The sequence below is a fragment of the Lontra canadensis genome, unplaced genomic scaffold (assembly GCF_010015895.1).
Source record: "Lontra canadensis isolate GAN:19392208 unplaced genomic scaffold, GSC_riverotter_1.0 scaffold19, whole genome shotgun sequence".
Taxonomy (NCBI): Eukaryota; Metazoa; Chordata; class Mammalia; order Carnivora; family Mustelidae; genus Lontra; species Lontra canadensis.
Window position 1 is genome coordinate 14,031,796 of NW_022631013.1, and position 27,016 is coordinate 14,058,811.

General features: G+C 40.3%; 1 protein-coding gene across 4 annotated transcripts in view; it reads left to right on the forward strand.

The window, feature by feature from the left end:
- TDRD7 (tudor domain containing 7) overlaps window positions 1–27,016 on the forward strand; it is a 74,366-nt gene that overhangs the window by 44,794 nt on the left and 2,556 nt on the right. For all 4 annotated transcript variants that reach the window (XM_032860655.1, XM_032860658.1, XM_032860656.1 and 1 more), the window contains 8 exons: window positions 2,593–2,704; window positions 4,330–4,532; window positions 5,734–5,868; window positions 7,564–7,650; window positions 17,335–17,469; window positions 19,751–19,861; window positions 21,617–22,119; window positions 26,168–26,328. In XM_032860655.1, coding sequence (XP_032716546.1) covers window positions 2,593–2,704; window positions 4,330–4,532; window positions 5,734–5,868; window positions 7,564–7,650; window positions 17,335–17,469; window positions 19,751–19,861; window positions 21,617–22,119; window positions 26,168–26,328 — 1,447 coding nt within the window. The remainder of the gene's footprint in view (window positions 1–2,592; window positions 2,705–4,329; window positions 4,533–5,733; window positions 5,869–7,563; window positions 7,651–17,334; window positions 17,470–19,750; window positions 19,862–21,616; window positions 22,120–26,167; window positions 26,329–27,016) is intronic.

The window sequence follows — 27,016 nt, forward strand, 5'->3', positions numbered from 1 at the left end:
GAAAGGGGTAAAGGAGAACTTTTTGGAGTGGTGGATATGGTCTGTATCCTGATTATGGTGGTCATTATATGTGTACATACATTTGTCAAAATCCATCAAACTATATGCTTTAAATGGACATTTTTCATTCAATATAAATTATATGTAGATAAAGTTTAAAAAAAAATCTGTTAGAAGCTAAGGACCAAGCATAGAACTGGACTAGTGGGGACCACAGTGTGATTAGCAGGTTGGGCCCTAGTCTTGTTTCTGCCTGTGAATGTCCTGTGCCCTTGCTCAAGTCCTTCCATTCCCTTCTCTGCATCTCAAATGCCCTTCCCTGGGTGAAAACGCTCTGATCAAGAGACCCTATCTTCACCGGAGGCCCCTCTGGAAAAGAAGACCTTTCACACATCTTAAGAATGGCTAAAGAAGAAGTAAAAACCAGGAGGGCAGGGTCATGAAAGCCAGAAGAAGCAAGTGTCTGGTGGGGAGGGAGCACGCGCCGTAGCATGGCTGCTGAGAGTGTTGGAGTGGAGGGGTATCTCCTATGTTGTACAGTCCTAAGCCCTCACACAGCAGGGGTTGGAGTGATTCTGGCCCGAGCTTGTTCCCCACAGCCAATGAAGCAGACAGACATGCAGTTCCCCCTTTATCTGGAGAGACCCCAGCTACTTAGCCAGTCTTACTCCTCTCGAGCTCTGCCATGCCCGACAGCGAGTACACTTTCCTCCTTGCTTTCCACTTGTCAGATTGCTGGTGAGTGTGGGAAACAGGAGGATGAAGTCATGCCCTGACGCAGTGCTGTCTGGTGCTGACCCAGACCGGCTGCTTCTCTCTCACAGGGCACGGTGAGATCTGCGGCCACTGGATGGTGCCAGAGAACCAGGAATCGCCTGGGGCTGGATGCCAGGACTGTGAGCCTGCTTGTGCGGATCCCAGGGCATTAGGGAGAGAAATCCCACTCAGTCCTCACAGAGCAAAGGACCCAGAGCAGGGTGTGGTGTGAGTCAAACTCTCAGTCCCCCAGCAGGTGTTTTGTAAACTGCAGCTGCCATGCAAGTATTTGCCATACGGTGTTCGATTCAGAAAGGAGGGAAGACGAGAGAACACACTCCAAGCACTACAGAAACCCTCTGAAGATTTTGGAGCCCTTATTCTTTAGTCTTGTGACAAGGAGTACACTCTGAGTTTCCCGAGACTGATGATTTCGCAGATTGTGTCCTGTTGTTAGACTGTGTTATCTCCATTCTGGGTCTGGGAAGAGCAAAGCCCAAGTTGTAGGTGGTGATAGCTATGAAAGGAGGGGAGTGCTCCTGATTTCTGAGGCCTCTGCGGAGTCCCAATGACTTGGGACTGGAGAAACGGGCCCCACATTAAATGGCTGGCCGCCTTCTGTGGGAGCCCCTCCGGAGATCTCAACCCATGTGAGCTCTGAGTCAGGATAGGGACTCTGGGAGGTGATTGTCTCCAGCATGGGACATGGAGGCCCCACACACCCAGTCATCTGGTTGTCTGGAAGGTGTTCACAGTCTCTACATCTCTTCTTTTTTGCTTTTGATTCTCTGCTGGGGAGAATTTCTGTTTTGGATGTTTAGTACATCCAAATAATCTATGTACTAAGAAGCTGGCCTGTGGACTTAATTTTTCTACAGGAAGTGAAAGCACCTGGCTCTGTGCTACTCATTATTTCTTAGCCATGCCTTTGCTCTGGTTTTTGTTGTTGCTTTGTTTTAATAATGTCCTGTTTGAATTAGGAAGCATACTAGGTTTTCAACAGCTTCCCTCAGATTCTTATTATCATCCTATAGTTATCATTCTAAACCACAGCTCAGTGTTTCTAGATTTTATTTTTCTCAAAAAAGAGGCTTTGTTTATATAGTGCTTTCCAATTTAAGGTATTATGCTGAGCTGGACAAAGGCCTAACCCAGCTTTGTACCACTGAAATAAAATGAACCAGAAGTACCTATTTTTACAGTGTAGAATCCCCTGTTGCCTAGCCATGACATCACTGTTGTCACTGACAGAGAGCAGCTCGGTCCTCCGAAGCATAGTTGCTGGGAATAGGCCATCATCACAATTGCTGATTTGGGGATTTCGAATCTGATAAATCCCCCTCTCTAGGTGGTGCTCTCTCTAGAAACAAACACTACCATCTAAGGACGTGCATCCGTAGTGGAAGTGTGTAAGTCAAGAAAGAATAAGGTGAGATGGACAGTCAGGGACAGTCTGCCACTTGGCAGTCAGGGCTGGCAGAACCAGACGGTGGTGCTGCTGAGAAGCTGGTACCCAGGCTTCTGAGTTCACAGTCTTCCCTCGTTCTTCTGACTGGCAAAGCGGAGTGGGGCCTGGAGTCGGGAGCCCTTACTTCCCTGGTTCCAGCCCTACTCTTTCTCTCCTGGGCTGAATCAGGGGTACCCCCCGCCCCTGGCATTTTCCAGGCAGTCTGGTGCCACATAGCATGCTGATTATGAAATACATGCAACTAGGTAAATGTGTCAGATTTTTTAAAAATATTTTTTAAAATATTTTTAAATAACAATTTTTTTTTAAATTTAAAGTGAGCTTAAAATATTTTATTTGAACCTAAATGATGTTTCTGTTATCATCAGGTATGCTATGTTGACTATGGTTTTAGTGAAAATATTGAAAAGAGCAAAGCATACAAGTTGAACCCAAAGTTCTGTTCACTCTCATTCCAAGCTACCAAGTGTAAGCTAGCAGGTAAGAGGAACTTTTTTTAATGCTCACTCCATTTTGATACATTATTAACACTGTACTTTTGGGTGGCTAAATCCTAAAATATACTAAATATTTCAAAGTCTTATAATGTGTTATTTCTTGAAAGATGCGAATAAATTCATGTTTAATGTCCTCTTTATAAGATGTGATCATTGTAAATACGTTATAATATTTTATTTTATATATATTTTATTATAAAAATGTGTATTGGCCATCTTAAACGTTTTGTTGTTGTCCTGACTGCCCTAGCAACAATGCTAGAGGCCCTGTATCATGAGGTTTGGTCAGTTTGAATCCCGTTGTTTGACATGCTGTGAAGTGACTGCCTGCTTCTTTCCCACTGAGGTGGTCTCTGGTTGCTGCTCATTGGCAAGCAACACATCACCTGCATCAAGCTCAAGTTCGTGCGTCTCTGCACATATGCATGAGTGACATCGTAGGGCTAGCCTCCAGCCACGGAGGACGTGGTTGCCACGTTCATATGAAGAAAGACATGGAAGTGTGTAAGCATCATGCCAGGAGAGCCTGAGCTAGATTCAGGAAATGATCGCCATTCTTTCATGAATCTTAGCCCTTGGAGACATACCTCCTTCTCAGCAAGAATGTGTCTGTTGGAGGAGCTCGGTATGGCTCTATCTTTGAGATAAATCTCAAGTAATGTTAGAAGCCTCTTACGAACCCCCGGGAGGCAGTTTTGAAAAGAACATATCAAGAGCATAGGCCAAGATTTAGGATGCTGAAATGCGAAGTTTGGTAAACGCTGTAACGTTACATGTCTGGAAAACAGAACAAGAATGAGAGAGGCCAGAGGTAGTCTGTGGACTTGTGCTATGGATTTCAAGGGGAAGTATACGGAAATGGGCCGTATAGCACCACTTCGGAAATGATGAGCTAGTTTTAATTAGTGTAATAGAATAACTTTGAGTTGTCATGTATATGCTACATAGAATTACAATTTTCAAATAATTTAAAGAGTAATCAGACTACAATAAAACTCACCTAATACCCATATTATAATAAATACAATTTAATCTTTCTCTGATAAATTACAAAGTTCTTTGGTATACTCAGAATCATCATGGCTTGCTTAAGAAGAATTAAAGAAAAAAAGTGATTTTGTAAATTTCCAATACATTCATGTTCATTTTATATGAAATAATCATATATTTAATTAGAAAAAAATGAAAAAGGTCAAGGATAAATTTTTAGGAAAAACATTACAAATACTTGACTGGCAGACATAACTGATTGATAGCTTCTTATGTATACTAGTTTTCTTGTTTTAAATATGTGTTTGTATGTAAAGTGAAGACAAATTCTGTATCAAATTTGTATCCTGAGATACAAATTCTGATAGGGCACCAACTTTTCGTTTTAAGATTGCCTGCCTTTGTGTAATCATTTAAAAGGGCATTCACACTATAATATGTATTTTAAGACCTAAGGATGGGTAATGTGAAGAAGATTGTAAAACAAAGCTTCCCTGGAAAATTTGGTGAGAATTTTTTAGTAGAATCACAATTATAATAAGTGGCCAAAACAAACCCGTTCAATCTCAGAATGATTCTGCTAATTAAGTAGAAATTAAAATATTCAATATTTTTCAGGGTTGGAAGTTTTAAGTGATGATCCTGATTTAGTAAAGGTGGTTGAATCTTTAACTTGTGGAAAGATCTTTGCAGTGGAAATACTTGAAAAAGCGGATATCCCGCTTGTTGTCCTGTATGACACCTCAGGAGAAGATGATGTCAATATTAACGCCACCTGCTTGAAGGCAATCTGTGACAAGTCTCTGGAGGCTCACCTTCAGGTAGCACGGTGACCACTACAGTCATCTGTTACACATACTATAGGGAGGAAAGTTACTGGAAAAGAATAATATAAATTTTAGGCTAGCAATAGATAGGGACACATTCCCTGTGAATGGAGGAAAAAAAAAGGGAGGGGGGAGCTGGGAGTGGGGAAATAAGGCCAAAACATAAACAGTCATTATTAGGAATTGGGTTTTCATTTTATATTCCAGTATCTACACTAAAATTATATTTTATATGAAATTATTTTGCAAAGATAAGAGGGGCAGATAATACAAAAGAAGGGAAAATTATATCCATGAAGATGTTTATTAAAATGTTAGCTTTTACAGTTTTAAAATGTGAAAAACACAAATTCCTGCAAAAAAAGGAAATCTTTAAATAAATTACAGAACAGCCACTCTAAAGAAAAGGATGTTAAAAATGGTCATTGTAGACTTCATGGCAACATTGAGAAAACATGTGTTTCATAGGTAGAACAACTGTGAGTGATCTCTATATTATGGTTTGACTAAAAAAATGGCCAAAATGAAAACTTTATTATGATTATCATTTTTAAAAATTACTAAAATCCATGTGGCTGATAAACACAGGTTAGAAAGTATGCTGAAGATGGGATTGGTTTTGTGAGTTTTTTATTTTCATTTCTGTTAATGTCACAAAAATATGTTTCATGTAATAATGATTTCTCTCAATTAATGTGGAGAAAATAAACGAAAATGAAAGATATTCTTAGCCTTTCAGGTAATGAAATTTGGTAATAAGTTAATGTTTGCAAATGTCTACTTTGTGCCTGACCCAGTGATATCAGATATTCCTTTTGCGAAGAGAGATATCCAAATGAGTTTTTCACATTATTCTATTATCCTATCTATTCTCCAGCTGACTTAAAAGATTTTTTTTTAAGATTTTTATTTATTTATTTGACAGACAGAGATCACAAGTAGGCAGAGAGAGAGAGAGAGAGAGGAGGAAGCAGGCTCCCCGCGGAGCAGAAAGCCCAATGCGAGGCTCGATCCCAGGACACTGGGATCATGACCTGAGCCGAAGGCAGAGGCTTTAACCCACTGAGCCACCCAGGTGCCCCTACTTAAAAGATTTTAAAATGCAAAGACCAATGAGATTATTGAGGTAGATAGCCCTTAAGGAAAGAAGAGCTGGCTCTATTCTCAAACATCCTTGGTGTGTCCTTTGTTCCAGATTGATGCTATGTACACCAATGTCAGAGTGACTAATATTTGCTCCGATGGCACACTCTACTGCCAGGTGCCCTGTAAAGGTCTGAACAAGCTCAACGATCTTCTGCACAAGATAGAGGACTACTTCCATTGCAAGGTATGGCCAAGCATCACCCGCCTTGAAAATTAATCCAAAAATTCAAACAAGAGGTTACAAGTGTATGACTTTTGACTAGTTTGAGGTAAGAGTTGTAGAATAGTGGGTAAGAGCCCCAGACTGCAGACCTTAAAAGACAAAAGAGCCACTGGTTTCTGCATTAGGAAATGAGGATAATAATAGTGTATATAGCCATCCATAGGACTGTCGTGAAGACTCGTGGCAGGCCTGCTCAGCACAGTGCCTGGCATAGAGTAATTGCTCAGCAACTGACAGATTTGTGATTTACAAGATACAGATGATGCTACAGTGCACCTGCTTGTGACTTCGTCTGCTAGAGCCAGCTGGGTCCTCTGCCTGGGGCAAAAAAAAAATCCCATGGAATTTAGGAGGAGGATAAAAGTCCTAGGCACCACTCCCCACGTTCTTTTTGGTCCCTGAGAAGCTACTACCTCTGTAAATGTGGTTCTCTGTCTAAATGTATTAATAAGCTCCTTACCCTTTGATTCTAGTATTATTTTCTGAATCAGGGCCTGTAGAGGTTTTGTTTTAAGGTTCTAAGGTGGTGGTCTTACCTCCACTGGGACATTATAGTTGTAATCCAGAATATTCCCCCTTGTTCCTAGAAGTGAACCCTTCCCTCTAACCTCTGAATATGCCTCATGGCGTCATTTGCCACCTGGTAGTTTAGCTGTTGGGTATTTGTTTGCCTTACTAGAGTATAGGCTTCTTGAGGGCAGAGACAGAGCCTTACCAGGTACTGGTGGGTACTTAATTCATTTACAAACTATAGTACCTAGTCTAGTGTCCTACATAGAACAGGTGTTCCAAAATATTTGCAGAATCAGGTTAAACTTGTATTCAGACTACAATCTAGAACAGAAGCTTTAGATCTGTAGCTTTACCTCTTCCTTACAGATGTCTTAGCTGTATCTCAGGGTCATTACTGAAGTTTGCTTTGGTAGTCTGAAATCTGAGAGAAATCTGAGAGATCCAGAGAAGCTGCCTCCCGTGACTGACTGGAATGCATGTGCTTATTACCTATGGTGGTGAAAAGCTCTCTTGATAGTCCCTAGTGCTCTGGTAACCTGAATGGAGACATTGCCTGTGGGGACAGTAGAAACATTCACCCTGAACAAGAGAGACCAAGGCAGGTCCCCAGCTTCAAACTACAGCAAAGAGGAGGGAGTAGCGGTCCACAGCTGTGATTTGTAGACATTTCACTGGCACTGATAGCCATATTTGTGTGGATAACGTTTGTTTTGAAAGTAAAATCTCATCTTTGAATGTAAATGTTAAAAGTTGAAAAGGCCTTCGGGATAGCTAGCCCAACGTCACTTTCCTCCAGGCTCTTCTCCTCGTTTTTGGCAGATTCATTCTCCCTCTTCCTGTTTAACTGAAGGCATCACTGCCTGGATGAATCACACTGACCTGCACACTGACGTCTGGAGACATTTTAACAGCGCTCATTTATGAGCCATGTGCGAGGGGGAGAGTAGAGGAGGCCGCCAGCAGATGTCTGAGAAACAGGACAGGCCATCACCCTCCTGCACGCACCACCGCGCACTCCTCACGGGGAGCCTGGCTAAACCCGGGTTCACCAGTCGGCCTGAGCCACGGCGATGTTTTTCTAACTGTGTGGCAATCTGCTCCTTGCTCAGAGCAATAAAAGTGTCACGCATTTCTGTTTTGCAGCACATGACCTCTGAGTACTTCGTTTCATTACCCTTCTGTGGGAAAGTCTGCCTCTTCCATTGCAAAGGAAAATGGTTACGAGTAGAGGTAAAAGCAGTCACTTGATTTCTTTTTTAAAGCTTATTAGGAAATACTGTAGACATACAAACAAGTTTTATAAAAAAATGAAATAAGCACCCTTGTACTCATTACCATGTGAGAAAGAAAATATGCCCGGTATGGTTGAGGCTCCGTGTCCGCATCCCCTTCTACTCCTGTCCTGGCGGGGGCTGCCAGCCAAAAGGGTGTTTCTCATTCCTATTCATTTCTTTATACTTTCACTCTATTTGTATTTATACATACAAATTTATATTCTAATATAGAGATAGTAGAAATACAGAAATGAAATGTATATAGAATATTTATAGTAAAACTTAATAAAATATAACTTAACAGATAAACATTTATAAAATGCATGTAAATAGTAGAATGTATAGATTCTTCTGAAACATGCTTCTTCATTATGTGTGAGGTTCATGTTGGTGTGTGCAGCTCTCGTTCATTTGTTTTCACTGCTGTTTGATACAATAATGTGTGAAGATACCAACGTGAACACTCCATTCTCCTAACAACAGATATTTATTTATTTATTTTTATTTCTTTTCAGCGTAACAGTATTCATTGTTTTTGCACCACACCCAGTGCTCCATGCAATCTGTGCCCTCTCTAATACCCACCACCTGGTTCCCCTAACACTCCATCCTCCGCCCCTTCAAAACCCTTCAGATTGTTTTTCAGAGTCCTTAGTCTCTCATGGTTTACCTCCCCTTCCAATGGATATTTAGATGGCTTCTAAAGTTTTGTTACAGACAGCACTGCCAGGAGCCTTCCCGCGCATGTCTCCCAGGGTACCCAGGAAGGAACGGAGCTTCTGGGTGGAGAGAGCGCATGTCTTCAGTTTCACGAGATATTGCCTAATTGCTCTCCAGAGTCACCCTTCCACCGAGAGTGGGAGTGTAGCCCTTTGAGAGTTCTGGCTTGTTTTGGGGTGGGGGAGTCTCAGATTCTCCTTCCCTCCTGCCCAGGATGGCTTTGGCTTCAGTGTTCACATACTCCTCTATTTCTAGTCCCTCATAATTTTCTTATTTTCTTGCAAGCATAGTTATGAATTTGAAAAGAGGTTATATTTTATCATATATTTCTATATGTTTTTCAAAGGCAGGTTTTGGATTTTTGTGGTTGCTCTTTCTTTCTTTCTTTCTTTCTTTTCATTCTTTCCTTCTATTTTTGATATCTAGTTTGTCCAATTGCTAAAATTGCAAACTTGGGTTTGATTTTTTTTTGTTTTTTTTTTGTTTGTTTTTTTAATCATTTTTTAAAATTTATTTTCAGCATAACAGTATTCATTGTTTTTGTACCACACCCAATGCTCCATGCAATCTGTTCCCTCTCTAATACCCACTACCTGGTTCCCCCAACCTCCCACCCCCCCACCTCTTCAAACCCTTCAGATTGTTTTTCAGAGTCCATAGTCTCTCATTGTTCACCTCCCCTTCCAATTTCCCCCAACTCCCTTCTCCTAACTCCCCATGTCCTCCATGCTATTTGTTATGCTCCACAAATAAGTGAAACCATATGATAATTGACTCTCTCTGCTTGACTTATTTCACTCAGCATAATCTCTTCCAGTCCCGTCCATGTTGCTACAAAAGTTGGGTATTCATCCTTTCTGATGGAGGCATAATACTCCATAGTGTATATGGACCACATCTTCCTTATCCATTCGTCCGTTGAAGGGCATCTTGGTTCTTTCCACAGTTTGGCAACTGTGGCCATTGCTGCTATGAACATTGGGGTAAAGATGGCCCTTCTTTTCACTACATCTGTATCTTTGGGGTAAATACCCAGTAGTGCAATTGCAGGGTCATAGGGAAGTTCTATTTTTAATTTCTTGAGGAATCTTGACACTGTTCTCCAAAGAGGCTTCACCAACTTGCATTCCCACAAACAGTGTAAGAGGGTTCCCCTTTCTCCACATCCCCTCCAACACATGTTGTTTCCTGTCTTGCTAATTTTGGCCATTCTAACTGGTGTAAGGTTATATCTCAATGTGGTTTTTTTTTATTCCTTTTTTGTCTTTGTTACAGAGGTTCTTAAATCTGGGTGCAAGACCCTCTACTTTAAGGGGGCAGAGGTCCTGAACCCTATAGAATTGTATACAAATTAGGTGTGTGTATTATGTATTTGGGGGGGGAACAGTATCCTAATTTTCATAAGATTCTCAAACCAACCCTAAGAAGGTGAGAACCATTGATTTATTGATTTTTTGATACTGTATAGTAATATTCCGATAACTTAATTATACTGATTTTCCCTTTATTTAAGTAAAACTTCATCATATCTAATGAAAGCAGTTTGGGAATAATTTTTGTCATTAATGTGAATGTTAGAAGCCTGAGATCTGAGGTTATATGACCAAGAGTTGCATATTTAACTATAAACCTCAAAAACATAATTCATTAAAAACACAGCATTATTTGAATTTTAAAGCTCTGTGCTGTTTAGTGTATTACATAGAAATGCACACATATTCAATTATTTAATTTTTCATTTTCAAATAATTTCAGGCTTTTACAAAACTGTAAAAACAGTCCAAAGAGGTTTCATATGTCCTTTACCCACTGTCTCTAGTTGTTAACGTCTTACATAACCATTATCAGAACCAGGAAATCAACACTGATACAACTAATACAACTAATCTGCAGATTCCACTGATTTTCCAACACTGTTCCGCAAATGTTCTCTTTCTGTTCTAGAATCCCAAGTTGTAATTAATTGTATGTCTTCTTAGTTTCTGCCAACCTGACAGGTGCTCTGGCTTTCTTTGCCATTTGTGGCCTTTTGAAGAGCAGTAGCATTTTTAAAAATTAGTTTTAGAGGTATAATTTAGTGTTTCATCTGTTACATATAACACCCTGTGCTCATTATATCAAGTGCCCTCCTTCATGCCCACCACCCAGTTACCCCATCCACCTACCCTCCTTCCCATCCAGCAACCCCCAGTTTGTTTCCTAGAATTCAGCATCTCTTATGTTTTGCCTTCCTCTCAATTTTCATCTTATTTTATTTTTCTTTCCTTTCCCCATGTTCATTTGTTTTGTTTCTTAAATTCTACATGTGAGTAAAATCATATAGTATTTGTCTTTCTCTGACTGACTTAATTCAGTCAGCATAATATCCTCTAGTTTCATCCACATCGCAACAAATAACAATTTTCATCCTTTTTGATGGCCGAGTAATATTCCACTGTGTGTGTGTGCGTGTGTGCGCACGCGCGCACACGCACGCACACACCACACTTTTTTATCCATCTGTCAATGGACAACTGGGCTCTTTCCATAGTTTGGCTATTGTGGACATTGCTGCTATAAACATTGGGGTGCACATGTCCCTTCAAATTCCTGTGTTTGTATCCTTTGGATAAATACCAAATAATGCAATTGCTGGGACTTAGGGTAGCTCTGTTTCTAGAGTAGCCACATTTTGTAGAGCGTCTGACAGTTTCAGTTTCTTCCTGTGTCACATCATGTTCTTCCTTTTTGGCAAAATACCTTTTTGGCATATGTCAAATACTTTAGATGAATATCTAGTATTATTTTTGTTTTCCTATCAAATTGTCCATTGTCTGCCTTGGAGGTAACTAAAATGTTCATTCTCTTAGTGATATGTAGAAAGTTAGGGAAGGGAGAATGATTAATGAAAAGCAGATCCTGTGTTTAAATGATGTATTTGTTCTTAACATTGTAACTTGTCTAAGCTTTATTTAGTGCCTATACCTTCTTTTTTTTATTGACATATAATATATTATTTGTTTCAGGGGTACATGTCTGTGATTCATTAGTCTTAAGTAATTCACAGCACTCACCATAGCACATACCCTCCCCAGTGTCCATCACCCAGCCACCCTCTCCCTCCCACTCCTCTCCCTTTCAGCAATCCTCAGTTTGTTTCCTGAGACAGAGAGCCTCTTAAGGTTTGTCTCCCTCTCTGGTTTAGTCTTGTTTCATTTTTCCCTCCCCTTCCCTCTGATCCTCTGTCCTGTTTCTCAAATTCCTCACATCACTGAGATCATATGATAATTGTCTTTCTCTGATTGATTTTTTTCACTTAGCATAATAACCTTTAGTTCCATCCATGTCATTGCAAATGGCAAGATTTAATTTTTTGATGGCTGCATAATATTTGTGTGTGGGTGTGTGTATGTGTGTGTGTGAGTGTGTATGGCACATATTCTTTATCCATTCATCTGTTGATGGACATCTGGGATCGACTCCTTAATTTCTCTTCCTTCTGTCTTATTGTTGGTGTATAGAAATGCAACTGATTTCTATGCATTGATTTTATATCCTGACACTTTACTGAATTTCTGTATGAGTTCTAGTAGTTTTGGAATGGAGTCTTTTGGGTTTTCTGCATAAAGTAGCATATCATCTGCAAAAAGTGAGAGTTTGACTTCTTCTTTGCCTATTTGGATGTCTTTTATTTCTTTTTGTTGTCTGATTGCTGAGGCTAGGACTTCTAGTACTATGTTGAATAGCAGTAGTGATAAGTGGACATCCCTGCCATGTTCCTGACCTTAGGGGAAAAGCTCTCAGTTTTTCCCTGTTGAGAATGATATTCACTGTGGGTTTTTCATAGATGGCTTTGATTATATTGAGGTATGTACCCTCTTTCCCTACACTGTGAAGAGTTTTGATCAGGAAAGGATGCTGCACTTTGTCAAGTGCTTTTTCAGCCTCTATTGAGAGGATGATCTGGTTCTTGTTCTTTCTTTTATTAATGTATTGTATCCCATTAGTTGATTGGCGAATGTTGAACCAACCTTGCAGCCCAGGAATATATCCCACTTGGTCATGATGAATAATCCTTTTAATGTACCGTTGGATCCTATTGGCTAGTATTTTGGTGAGGATTTTTGCATCAATGTTCATCACGGATATTGGTCTGTAATTCTCTTTTTTGTTGGGGTCATTGTCTGGTTTTGGGATCAAGGTAATGCTGGCCTCATAAAATGAGTTTGGAAGTTTTCCTTCCATTTCTATTTTTTTGAATAGTTTCAGGAGAATAAGTATTAATTTTTCTTTAAATGTTTAGTAGAATTCCCCTGGGAGCCTTCTGGCCCTGGGCTCTGTTTGTTGAGAGATTTTGGATTACTCCTTAATTTCCCTTTTGGTTATGGCCCTGTTCAGGTGTTTTGTTTCTTCCTGGTTCAGTTTCGGTAATTTATACGTCTTTAGGAATGCATTTGTTTCTTTCAGATTGTCAAATTTACTGGCGTATATTGCTCATAATATGTTCTTCTAATTGTTTGTATTTCTTTGGTGTTGGTTGTGATCTCTCCTCTTTCATTCACAATTTTATTAATTTGGGTCTTTTTTCTTTTTGATAAGCCTGGCCAGGGACTTATCAATCTTATTAATTCTTTCAAAGAACCAGCTCCTAGTTTCATTTATCTGTTCTACTGTTCTTTTGGTTTCTATTTCATTGGTTTCTGCTCTGACCTTTATTATTTCTCTTCTCCTGCTGGGTTTAGGCTTTATTTGCTGTTCTTTCTCTGGTTCCTTTAGGTGTGGGGTTAGGTTGTATATTTGAGACCTTTCTTGTTTCTTGAGAAGGGCTTGTATTGCTATATACTTTCCTCTTAGGATCACCTTTGCTGCATCCCAAAGATTTTGAACAGTTGTGTTTTTATTTTCATGAATTTTTAAAAATTCTTCTTTAGTTTCCTGGTTGTCCCATTCATTCTTTAGTAGGATGCTCTTTAGCCTCCATGTATTTGAGTTCTTTCCTCTTGTGATTGAGTTTAAGTTTCAAAGCAGTGTGGTCTAAAAATATGCAGGAAATGATCCCAATCTTTTGGTACTGGTTGAGACCTGATTTGTGACCCAGGATGTGATCTGTTCTGGAGAATGTTCCATGTGCACTAGAGAAGAATGTGTGTTCTGTTGCTTTGGGATGGAATGTTCTGAATATATCTGTGATGTGCATCTGGTCCAGTGTGTCATTTAAAGCCTTTATTTCCGGGGTCCTGGGTGGCTCAGTGCGTTAAAGCCTCTGCCTTCAGCTCAGGTCATGATCCCAGGGTTCTGGGATCGAGCCCCACATCGGGCTCTCTGCTCAGCAGGGAGCCTGCTTTCTCCTCTCTCTCTCTGTCTGCCTCTCTGTCTACTTGTGATCTCTGTCTGTCAAATAAACGAATAAAATCTTTAAAAAAATTTTTTTTAAAAAAAGCCTTTATTTCCTTGTTGATTTTTGCTTAGATGATCTGTCCATTTCAGTGAGGGGGTGTTAAAGTCCCCCACTATTACTGTATTATTGTTGATATGTTTCTTTGATTTTGTTATTAATTGGCTTATATAATTGGCTGCTCCCATGTTAGGGGCATAGATATTTAAAATTTTTAGATCTTCTTGTTGGACAGACACTTTAAGTATGATATAGTATCCTTACTCATCTCTTATTATAGTCTTTGGCTTAAAATCTAATTTATCTGATATAAGGATTGCCACCCCAGCTTTCTTTTGATGTCCATTAGCATGGTAGATTGTTTTCCACCCCCTCACTTTAAATCTGGAGGTGTCTTTGGGTCTAAAATGAGTTTCTTGTAGATATCATATCAATGGGTCTTTTTTTTAATCCATTCTGATACCCTGTGTCTTTTGATTGGGGCATTTAGCCCATTTACATTCAGAGTAACTATTGAAAGATATGAATTTAGTGCCATTGTATTACCTGTAAGGTGACTATTACTGTATATTATCTCTGTTCCTTTCTGGTCTGTTAATTTTAGGCTCTCTCTTTGCTTAGAGGACCCCTTTTAATATTTCCTGTAGAGCTGGTTTGGTATTTGCAAATTCTTTTAGCTTTTGTTTGTCCTGGATGCTTTTCATTTCTCCTTCTATTTTCAATGACAGCCTAGCTGGATATAGTATTCTTGGCTGCACATTTTTCTTGTTTAGTGCTAGGCATATGTCATGTCAGTCCTTTCTGGCCTACCAGGTCTCTGTGGATAGGTCTGCCAATCTAATATTTCTACTGTTATAGGTTACAGACCTCCTGTCCTGAGCTGCTTTCAGGATTTTCTCTTTTGTCTCTGAGACTTGTAAGTTTTACTATTAGATGATAAGATGTTGACCTATTTTTATTAATTTTGTGGGAGGTTCTGTGTGCCTCCTGGATTTTGATGCTTGTTCCCTTTGCCCAATTAGGGAAATTCTCTGCTATAATTTTCTGCAATATACCTTCTGCCCCCCCTCTCTCTTTCTTCTTCTGGGATCCCAATTATTCTAATACTGTTTTGTCTTATGGTATCATTTATCTCTTGAATTCTCCCCTCGTGATCCAGTAGTTGTTTATCTCTCCTTTTCTCGGCATCTTGATTCTTCATCATTTGGGCTTCTGTATCACTAATTCTCTCTTTCTGCCTCATTTATCCTGGCAGTAAGAGCCTCCATTTTTTATTGCATCTCATTAATAGCTTTTTTGATTTCAACTTGGTTAGATTTTAGTTCTTTTATTTCTCCAGAAAGGGATTCTCTAGTATCTTCCATGCTTTTTTCAAGCCCAGCTAGCATCTTTGTAATCATCATTTTGAACTCTAGCTCTGACATTTTACTAATGTCTGTATTGATTAGATCCCTAGCAGTCAGTACTGCCTCTTGTTCTTGTTTTGAGGTGAGTTTCTCTGCCTTGTCATTTTGTCCAGAGAAGAATAGATGAACGGGAGAACAAAATGCTAAAAGGGTAACAACGATCCCAGAAAAATGTACAATGACCAAATCAGAAGAGACCCAAAATTGGAGGGAGAAGAAAGGGAAAAACATATATATAAATGATTAGGCTGGTCAATAGAACAGAGCCATACACTTGATTTTGGGTATATTTTGGTCTATTAGAAGAGACTACCTCCCAAAATCTTAAAGAAAGAAAAACATATATCTATATTTGTATAGATATATGTTATACATATCTATCTATCTATATACGGGTAAACATGAGGAAGGAATGGAATATGACTGTAAAGATGAAAATTAAACAAGATTTTTAAAAAGGAATTGAGGATAAGCAGTTCATTGGGGGGAAAAAAAGGGAAAGAATGTGATCAGGCTGGAGACTAGAACAAAGCCATATGCTAGATTTAGGGTATATTTTGGTCTGTTGGAAGAAACTGTGTCCCAAAATTTCAATGAAAGAAATACTTACATGTATACAAAAAATAAGTTTAAATACAATGAAGGGATAGAATATGACTATAAAAATGAAAATTAAGAAAAATTTTTTAAAAGTTATAAAATTAAATGGTTAAATTGGTTAAAATAGGAAAGAGGAAAATAGAATAAGAAAAAATTACTAAAATTTAAAACATTTAACTTTGAAAGACTAAAGAATCATGGGGGGAAAAAATCCATGAATTCTATGTGTTGCTTTCCTTGAGCTCTGGAGTTCCACAGTTCTCGATCAGTGAACTTGGTCTTGGCTGGATGTTCTAGCTTATCTTCTGGGGGAGGGGCCTGTTGCAGTGATTCTCAAATGTCTTTGCCCAAGGCGGAATTGTACCACCCTTGCCAGGGGCTGGGCTAAGTAATCTGCTTGGGTTTGCTCTCGGTAGGGTTTGTTCCCTGAACGCTTTCCATACTGCTTTGGAGGACAGGAATGAAGATGGCGGCCTCCCAATCTCTGGCCCAGAGTTGCCAAGAGCTCGGGGTCCCCCCTTTAGTGAGAAAGAGAAAGACGTCAATCATGCCTGTTTCCCTGGTCTCCACCTGCACTCCGTGCTCACCCAGCCTGTGACCAAGCGTTTCTATCTCTGACTCATCCCCCATTTGGAGTCTCCAAACCCAGCAGATTCCTGCAGCATGCTCCTGTGCCACTACTCCCAGGGGAGGAAGTGGGGGGGCTCTCCCTGGATCTGCCACATGTGGGGTCCCTGTTCAAAAAGTAGTGGCCCAACTGTGCCTCTGATCACGGTTTATGACAACTTCAAGCTGAGAGCTCACTCCTCAGCTCTGTCTCTGTAGCTGGCTTCCCCGCTTCAATACCTGGGAGCTCTGCCACACTCAGACAATCCTGATCTTTCTGAGACACCCAAGGGTCCTGAGACCACACAGACCCAGTGAAGATCCCACCCCCTACTTAGCCACTGAAGCAATGTCCCTCCATGGAGCAGACTTCTAAAAGTTTTGATTTTGTGCTCTGCTGTGGCTCTCACTTGCTGGCAGCTGCCCACCCCCTGCGGTATATCTTCCCATATATCATCTTGGATTAATTTCTCTGCATGTCCTACCTTCCAGAAAGTGGTCGCTTTTCTGTTCACAGAATTGCTGCTATTCTTCTCTTCAATCTCCTGTTGAGTTTGTAGGTGTTCAGAATGATTTGATAAGTATCTAGCTGAATTCCTAGGACCAGATGAAATTTAGGTCTCCTACTCCTACACCATCTTGATCCTCTATCTCTAGGTAATAGCCATTAAGGAGAGCATGTGATGCAATGATATTATATCATTATAATATAATGATATTATAAGACTGATGGATCACTGACCTCTACCTCTAAAACCCATAATACATTATATGTTACCTAGTTGAATTTAAATTTAAAATGAAAAAATAAGAAAATTAATACTTTCTTTGTTCCTTCTTATGTGCATTTTAGAGTTATACAAATGTAATGGCATAGACGTGTCTTGACCTTTTGAGTATGCTTATAAATTAACCAACATTTGTCTCACTGCAGATCACGAACGTTCACAGCAGCCGGGCCCTTGATGTTCAGTTCCTGGACTCTGGCACTGTGACATCTGTGAAAGTGTCCGAACTCAGGGAAATTCCCCCCCGATTTCTACAAGAAATCATTGTGATACCACCTCAGGTATTGTATGTTACAAGCTGGGGGATTTGCTGAAAGAGATCTGGCTATATTTGTAATCATGTGGTGAGGTACCCCCTCAGTTTTGATCTTGATAATGAGTAAAGCCCAATTTTATAAGAACAATAGAAATGGTTGTTCACTGGTTTTCAGAAATAAATTTTGACTGTCTTAGACAAGAAGAGCGTCAAACTTACAGAATATTGTTTGATAAATGTTTTTTTCATTGTGTAGTATCATTAGGCTAAGTTGTCCAGTTAGAGATTCCATTTTAATAATTAGATGCCAGTGCTGACTTCTATACAGCTTCAGGATCTTATAAGAAAATTCTACTCCTACAGTTCTTAGTTTAATTAAGTGGCCATTCTCTTAAGAAACCTGTTTATATTCAACCATTTTCTTATGAGTTTTCCCACCATAGATTTAAGTAAAAAGATTAATTTCTGCCTAATCTTCCTCCATTAATAAAAATTCAGATAATTAGGATTTTTGCATTATTTTGAATTAAAATTGTTAAAAACTATTTCCTACCTTTAGGAGAAATAGAGGATTTTGTAAAGAGAACAGTAGGTTTTTTTTTTTTTTTTAAATAAAATCATTCAACAACCTATCATTTCAAAAGGCCACTTGACTTATATTTGCCAGAAGATATTTTATACCATCAAAATTCAGTGAGTAAAAAGTGCTTGACCATAATTAGCATGGCTTTTGTACCTTCTCTCACTCCTGTCACCACTGCCTGTTCTAAAATGACTAGTACAGAAAAGCTTTTGAGCTTGTGTTTAAGCCAATTTTCAAAATCACTTTTATTGTTGCTCAGCCACACTACTGAAAATCATTAAATGCCACTTTCACTTGGTTCCCTTTGTTAGAACATCTACCCAGGGCCAGCCTTACCTGGAAAAGGCTCCCCAGCTGGAGGGGAAAGGACATCCATCCTTCTGCCTCTGATTGTCAGAAGGCCACACAGTTGTACTTTCTTTGTGCTACAGTGTTAAAAGCCACTCCATTTTTTCCCCCTATAAATCCTGTCTAGATTTGTTATCTCATAGATACAAAGTTGGGGGAATCTGAAGAGCCAGCTGGGCCAAGCCTCTGGCTGACAACATCTCCCCAAGAGGTCTAAGTCAGAATAGCAAACTGATGGCCTGTAGGCCCAAGCTGACCCATAAATACTGGGTTTGAACTATTGGCTGTTACAGTGTTTGAAACTGTGAATTGGTTAACAAGATTTAAAACTCAGAAAATTTCACACAAAAGTCCTGACTTCCAGCTTCTCCTGACAAACTAGAAAAATCTGATTATATCGAGCACTCTCCTCAATGGGGCAGTGCTCTGAGGGGGCTTGGGAAGTGGCACTGTGCTTTGTAGGGCCCCTGCTCACCAGCGTGCTGGCCGCATCTGGCTTGTCTTGCTCCCTCATTGCCACCTGGCCCCTGCAGGCAGGAAGAGCGTGCTCTCTCTGCTCTAAGTGACCTCCTCCCCATGAAGAAAGATACCTCATCCGGGGGCACAGTGGGAGACCCGGAGCCCCCAAAGAAGGACAGGAGTTAGAGAGGAAAGAAGGAATCCAGGAATCCTGAAAATAGGTTTCTTCCCAGCACATAATTGCCTCAAACAATTCAAGGCTTCCATGAGTCCCTAAGGTCACCTTTTACTCCCTGCTCCAGCCATTCTACAGAAGTTTGTGCTGTGATGGTGGGACGTCAAAGGCATTGAGGAAAATGAAGCATCTAGGTATCTGTGAATTTCAATCTTTCTTACCCTCCTTAACTCTCATTACAACTCCTTCCAAAGGTGACCACAAATGTCTGGCACCGACAGGTACTCGGGAACTGCTGAATGAAGCATGTCGGCCTCTGAAAAGATTTTTGCCACTAGGGTCATTTCATCCAAATGACACTTCATTTTTTCAGTTGCACTTAGAGGGAAGACTTAAATATAAGTTCCAAACCTGTCTTTACAACTTTGTGATCCGACGCGATTTAGGCTCTTTGATTCCATTTCACCATATGTAAAATGGGTTCACAACATTGGCCCATATGCAGAAGTATCATAGGATAAGTATGTGAAGTGCCTGGTGTGAGCCGTGGCTCGTAACAGGAGTAAAGACAGCAGAGGACAAATAAGCAGAGCCAGGAACATAGCAGACGCTCTACCCCAAGAGTGCGATTGTCATCAGTGGCTATCGCTGTTGCGATTTACAGGAAAATAACATGGACGTTGCTGATCAGTACCTATTTTAAGATGGTGTGTTTGCTCTTCCATCATGTTTTCTTTCCAGGCTATCAAGTGCTGTCTAGCAGATCTTCCACAGTCTATTGGCATGTGGACACCAGATGCTGTGCTTTGGCTGAGAGATTCTGTTTTGAATTGCTCGGACTGTAGCATTAAGGTTAGTTCTCTTGATACATTTGGAAAGGGAGCTGTCAGCCAGAAGGGCTCATCTGTTTTTCTGTGAGAGAATTTTATCTTACCATAAGCTAATGCTTTCAGATCTGATACCCTGTCATAGTTAAGAGATTGGTTACACGTGTGATAAGATATTTCATGATTTGATTTTTAAGAATTTATTCTATTCTCCAATATTACTTTCAAACCCTTCATATAATTTTTCCACTATTAATAAGGTAGCAGAGATAGGTCTGTGCTCCTATTTTTCTCCATGAATGAAGTTCTAAAGAATTAAGTTCCCAACAGAGGGACCATCTATCTCTTGATAAATGTTTCTAAAGATCATTTAAATAGTCTTCTATGTCTTCTTTTTTTTCCCCTAGAGTAGAATGGCTTATAAGCAAATCATTTGCTTATAATCCTGCTTCTGCCTTTTAAAGTTTTCTTAAACTGCTTTATTTCACGAGCTCCTATTTCTCTCTCTGTATTTTTGTACCTCTGTATCAAAAACATTGCTTTCATTTCCAAGAATAGAAATGTAAGGTATTTCTCTGTTTTAACTAATGAAAGCAATGTTATTTTATATAAGCATTTAACCGTGAAATGTCCTTGAGAAATATCTTCATGAAAATCTCTAAATTATTCTAGCTCACATGGATTTTCTTATGTTTATACAATAATACATTTAATTACCATTTTATATCCTTCAATTGCCACATGGTAAGGAATATTGTTTTCTCATCTGTGGTTTAAGATCTTAAAGCCAGAGTGTTGGGTACTCAATAAAAATGTTTTTTAATGGTTGATTTTTGAAATGGCACTTCTGTATCATAAGTATCAAAATAAATTAGCAGGCATTCATTCGTAGTACTTTGAAGTGCTAATTAATTTAAATAGATTCATTTTCCTAGGAGAAATATTTTTAAGTAAATTACTATAGATGGATTATCTTATCTCCCTGTCTCAAGCCTCTCTGTTCCTGCCTTTCAGTCCCAGCCCTATTTGGTAAGAGATCAGTGTGGCTGGAAGCATCTTATTTTTGTCATTCCCAGGGTAAACCAGAGGAGCCGGGCACTCAGACCATGGGACATACAGCTGTATAAGCCCAGTTGTCAGTCAATGAGACAAAGGTCTCCTGGGCAAAACTGTGCAGTTTGTTTCCTCTTTTTCTCCCTAGGTTCCCTTCCTCCCATGTAACTGGGGGCAGATATTAGGACCAAACAAGGCATTTGGACCAGAGGTCCCCAACAGTACAGTGAATGTCAAAGCTTCATCCCTTGCTTCCCAGTCTAAGGGTACAACAGCCTTGGAATGCACATGGAACATCTTGTCATTCTTGTGACCAGTTTTTATTGTTAAAATTGGGACATGAGCACATGAGGGCTCATCACACTGTTCTTTTTAGTTTGAGTGTTTTTAAATGTCATTAATTAAAAAAGCTTTTTATCATGATATGTAGATTCCATCTCAGTGATAATGACCTCTGATGGGTTACAAGGGATCCTCAGTTTTTAGAGGTTAATGAAGTTTTCATTTCTGTAAGCCAGCTGCTGGCATCTACACTCTTTGCCTGTCTAGACTAAGCACCTGTCCACTACTACAGCCATCATAGATCATTTCTCTTACCTTCAATAAAATGAATTTTAGCAAGCTGGGGCTTCTTGCAAAATACTGTGTTTTAATACTCAAGTTTAATATTATAACTGCCTCTTGGAATTCAGTAGATTTGTAGAAATGTCTTCTGTGTTTTCCAAAGGTCACAAAAGTGGACGAAACCAGAGGCATTGCACATATTTATTTATTTACCCCCAAGAACTTCCCCGATCCTCACCGCAGCATCAATCGCCAGATCACAAACGCAGACTTGTGGAAGCATCAGAAGGATGTGTTTTTGAGTGCCATATCCAGTGGAGCTAGCTCTCCCAACAGCAAAAGTGGTGGTACCCCCATTCCGGGCAACACTGGAGAGAATTTCAGAAAGAGCCTCACAGATGCCATCAAGAAGTCCGTGGTAGACCACAGCAGCTCCTTTTCCACGGAGGAATTGCCACCTCCCGTCCACCTGTCGAAGCCAGGGGAGCACATGGATGTGTACGTGCCTGTGGCCTGTCACCCAGGCTACTTTGTCATCCAGCCCTGGCAGGAGATACACAAGCTGGAAGTTCTGATGGAAGAGATGATTCTGTACTACAGCGTGTCTGAGGAGCGCCACATAGCCGTGGAGAAAGACCAAGTGTATGCTGCAAAAGTGGAAAATAAGTAGGTCCTTGGACAAAGCATTTTATTCTACTAAGAAAAATGTGTAGAGTGATACCAAGAGTCCTTAATCCCTGCAGGAGGGAGTTTGAACTGCACAGATGGGAATTTTGAATGTGAAATGAGACTAATGCATTATGCCATTTTTTTAAAGATTTTATTTATTTATTTGACAGACAGAGATCACAAGTAGGCAGAGAGAGAGGAGGAAGCAGGCTCCCCGCTGAGCAGAGAGTGTGACGCGGGGCTCGATCCCAGGACCCCGGGATCATGACCTGAGCTGAAGGCAGAGGCTTTAACCCACTGAGCCACCCAGGCACCCCATTATGCCATTTTTAATAGTTGAAATGATGTCATTTATCTAAAAATCTAATGACCGTATGTTAAATTCCTGTTAAAACCTAATTATGTCTAAAATGCAGGTTTAAATGTTTTTTTCTCCTTTTCTATTAGATAAAATATGGTTTATTCAGAAAATAACTTTTTTTAAGTGAATGACTTTTAAATTTTAAAAACTAAATGCTTATTGTAGAAAATTTAGAAAATGCAAAAAAAGTATAAGAAAATCAGACATAACTTTTGTTCAACTTTGTTAACTGCTTACGTATTTCTTCTAGTTCTTTTCTATACCCATTCATACAATTGGTATAGTATTATTATATATAATTCCACACCTCCATTTATCACTTCACAAAATCCTGGGAACATTTTTCCATGTGATAAGATTTCTTCATAAACATGTTTAATGGCTGAGTCATAGTCCACCATATAGAGAAATCATAATTTACTTACTGTTCTCTTATGTAGGTTTTTCCCCTCCCAGATGTTTCACTATTGTAACTAACAATGAGCATGAATCTTTGTTCACATCTCAGATTATTTATTTCTGAGATAGATTCCCAGAAGAGAAATGACTTGTTCAAAGACTACAAGATTCTTGATATATGCTGCCAACTGCTCCCAGAGAGCTTCCTCCACCTTTTATGAGGCAAAACAGTGCGTAGTTCACGGCTCCAGCTTTCAGCCTTCAGACAGTGAGAACCACAGTCCCTCATTTGTGTAGCACTGTAGTCCGTTTCTCACAGTTCACATTCGGCTCCACATCCTCCTTTCCTGAAGTGGGTATGTGCTGGTTCCAACCCAGGGAAGCCCAAGCACCACACTCTGTGGGCTACAAGGTCATAGAAGCCCTGGAAAAAGGAACAACCGACCCGTCTCCTGTCTCCTTTACCAGCTTTCTCAGGGAAACTGACCAAGCTTATGTGATGACACCACACACAAAGAACTGTTCCCCCACCACACACACACACACACACACACACACACCCCAGAACTCAGCTTGAAAGGTCACACTACTTCTTTTATTTCATTATTTTTTTTAGAATGCTTTTGTTTGTTCCTAAGATATCAAGCATAGGCATTTGTAAAATTTTGTTATTTTCATGAGGGAAAAAACCCTAATTTTTAACTCTTAAGAGTGAAAAGTATCATAGTCCTCATTTTAAAAACCATTCAGCTTCTATGTCACAAGCTTTTCCTCTTCAAAAAACCCATTTTTACTATGTCATGTTCTTTGCAACTGTAAGCGTGTGTGGGTTTAATTCCACCCAGGAGCATCACTGGTGCAAATTTGCCTATATCAGAACTCATCACAGAATAATTTAATCACAGTTTAAAGGAAACTAATGTTAACTGTTATCTGAGGGCCAGAGCAATGGTAATTAGTTAGCAGTGGGGAGGTCCTACTTGGGGCAAGGGTTGTGTGGGGCAGGAGAACCCCTAGACCAGAGACCCCATAGTGTGGTGCTTCAGACTCAGCGTCCTCCCCACGAGAGTCCAACAGTCCTGTCCAGCTCTGGGACTTTAACCAGCTCATCCGTCTCTAGATCATCAAGGATGTCTTACATATGAGAACAGATTATCCAGTATTTTCTTAAACTTCATGAACTCAGTCAGCGTAAAGTGTTGAGTTTCTATCTTGCCTATACTCCAGGACTATTTACCAAGCCCTGTTCCCAACTGTGGTAACCTAAGGCTTAGGAATGTCACATACACTGTTGATGGCAGTGGTTTCCAAATCCATCTTGGCTAGGAGTAGCCTAAATTCTCCTTCCTCACCCCAGACATCCTGAATCAGAACCTCTGGGAGGCGGAACCCCAGAATCAGTGCTTTTAACAAACTCTCAAGATGACTCACAAGTGGCCTTGCACTGAAATTGGTAATCTAGTCCAAACAGAAGACTTTAGCTAAGCTATTAGTGTTGAAAATTAAAAGCTACAGCGAAGCACGACACATATGTCCTCTGCTAGCTCTCCCCTTACTGCTTTGTACCTCCTAGTACCTCTGTACGAAAGGTACAGACCACAGCATTTGCCCTGTACAATTTAAAGATAATGCTAGAGGTGGAGACCAAATATTTTTATCTCCTTTTGCACTTATACAAATTTAACAACCTGCACCAAACTGGCACGTTCACAGATGAAAATTCCTCTGTAATTTGGTCTGATGTGCTTGTATTTACACAGCTTATTTTCATTTTAGTAATAATCATCATAATGATGATGATGGCTACCATTTGCCAAGCACCTGTGATGTGCCTAGTCATGTGCTAGGAACTTTATATATATGGTTTCTGCTGAGTTAAAATTAAATACTGCACATGAGATAACTGAGGCTCAGAGAGGTTAAATAGAAGCCCAAGATGACATCACTGGAACATGGCCTCAGGGGTACTCCAGCCCAAGTCTGTTGGTCCCCAAATTCATATACTTATAATAATACCTTTTTGTGTCCCTGTTGTCTCTGTGACTCATGGATTATTGCTTGCTGCACTGTGGGCTTATCTGAGGGTTTCTGGAGTTTCCACCCAAAGCCCCCAATCACTAGTTCCCCAAATTGGCCTTGTTGTAGCTTTCTTACTAGAGTTCACCCTAAAGCAGCTCTGGGGGTTTCCTGGACCCGTTCTCCACCAGGGTGCTGGGAATCGGTCCAGTCTGGCCAGCCCCAGCCCAGCTGTTGCACTGGGCTCGGGGCTTATAGCTAACGGACCTGTTTCAGAGGGTGGCTGGGCCTGCCATCCAAAGTGGGCCCTGATTCATGCCATGCAGGAGCGTGGATGTTACCTTTGGACGCTTACCTTTAAATGTTACAACCCATCCTCCTTTCCTTAGCGCAGTAATACTCCTCAATCATATAATCAAGATTGCAGGCCTTTCGTATTTTAACTTCAAAGTCTAAGCTTTTCTAATTGTAATGATGATGAGTGTAGGCCCAGAGGAGAAAAATTGCATTCATATGAATTTCTTTCTGGCACCTCGAACTCCAGATCTGAAAGTGTGTTCTTCTTCCCTCATACTCTCCTATCCTTTCCAGGTTCTTTATTCCAGGCAGTGGGTTGGACTTCCTGTTTTGTTTTGTTTCCCAGTGTCCTCACGTGGCATGACTAAAATTGTCACCTTTGCATTCAGAATGTTTTGTAATCTCTTCCCACACTCTCCCCTGGATCTGATTTCGTCTTCCTTCACACATTCCTCCTTGCTCTGCTGTGGTGTTTGCCCCACTCCCAGCTGCCATGCCCTGTAGAATCTTCTGTGCCTTTTCTTCTCATGAGTGTCTTCAGCCTGGCCTGGGTCTGCTTGCCTCCCTCTGCCCATCTTCCACACACATCTCTTATCTCAGATCTATGGCTGCCTCTGTGCCCCCGTCAGAGTGAAGGGCTCTCCTTGCTTTGTCCCAATCAGTCTCCATCTGTTTGAGTCTGTTTAGTGGGGGACACTGGTTTCTGTGTTTGGTCTCCTGCACTAGCCCCGTGAGGCCTGTAAACAGCGGTTGAGTGAACAGACTCCATCAAATGAGCTGGTGGCAAAGCAGAGAATGGTAACCTTTAGGGTAAGAAGAAGCAGTCTCTTTTAAAACTTCAATGACAGTACAGTTCCATATTTCAATAAACGTCATTTACATTCCTATTTCTTTTTATCATACATTGGTACCCATAAAGCAGATGTCAACTTTGCGTATTTTTCTTTCCTTTTTAATCCAATGCACATCTAGGTGGCACCGGGTGCTTTTAAAAGGAATCCTGACCAACGGGTTGGTGTCCGTGTATGAGCTGGACTATGGCAAGCACGAACTCGTCAACATAAGGAAGGTGCAGCCCCTGGTGGACATGTTCCGGAAGCTGCCCTTTCAAGCTGTCACAGCTCAACTTGCAGGTAATTTCTGCGGAATTTGAACTTGTACCACCACATGGTGTATGGTGTCATTTTGTCCTGGGCACTCAGGGAGCACACAGTCACTGGCCCTATTGAGGTAACTTTTCTTTTTTCCTTTGCCAAACAACTTCCTGGTCCTATTGGGAGCAAGTTTTAATCATCTCTCACCCATCATGCCCTCCTACTATATCTGCTGCTTCTATTTTTCCGTGTTCCTTTCTGTCTGTGTTCTGGCATAGGGGTGTATTCCTAAAGCTGTCATCTTAGCATGGGGACGGTCTTGCATGCTGCTTTCTTCTTTTTCAGCATTTTTTTTTTGGTCCTAACTACTTCTTGTGTGTTTGTTTGACAGTCATGATAGTGATGTTTAATAGCTGCAAAAGATTCTGTCTAATTAATATTTTCCTTTTGTTAAGTCTTTAGGTCATTTATACTTAGTGTAATATTATGAAGACATCTGCAGCTGTGTGTACTAACCAAAACAAACACAAAAACAGTGAAACAACCTCAGTAACCAATAGGAGGAGCACACTGCTCAATTAATATGTCATGACAGTGTATGAATTATAATACAAATACATAATAGGTTTCTACAATTAGAAAACATTCCTAGGTCATAGAATATGACCCTCTTTATGGCCAGGTGAGTTTCCAGTTGCATTGCAATTAACAGCATGCAAGTATGTGA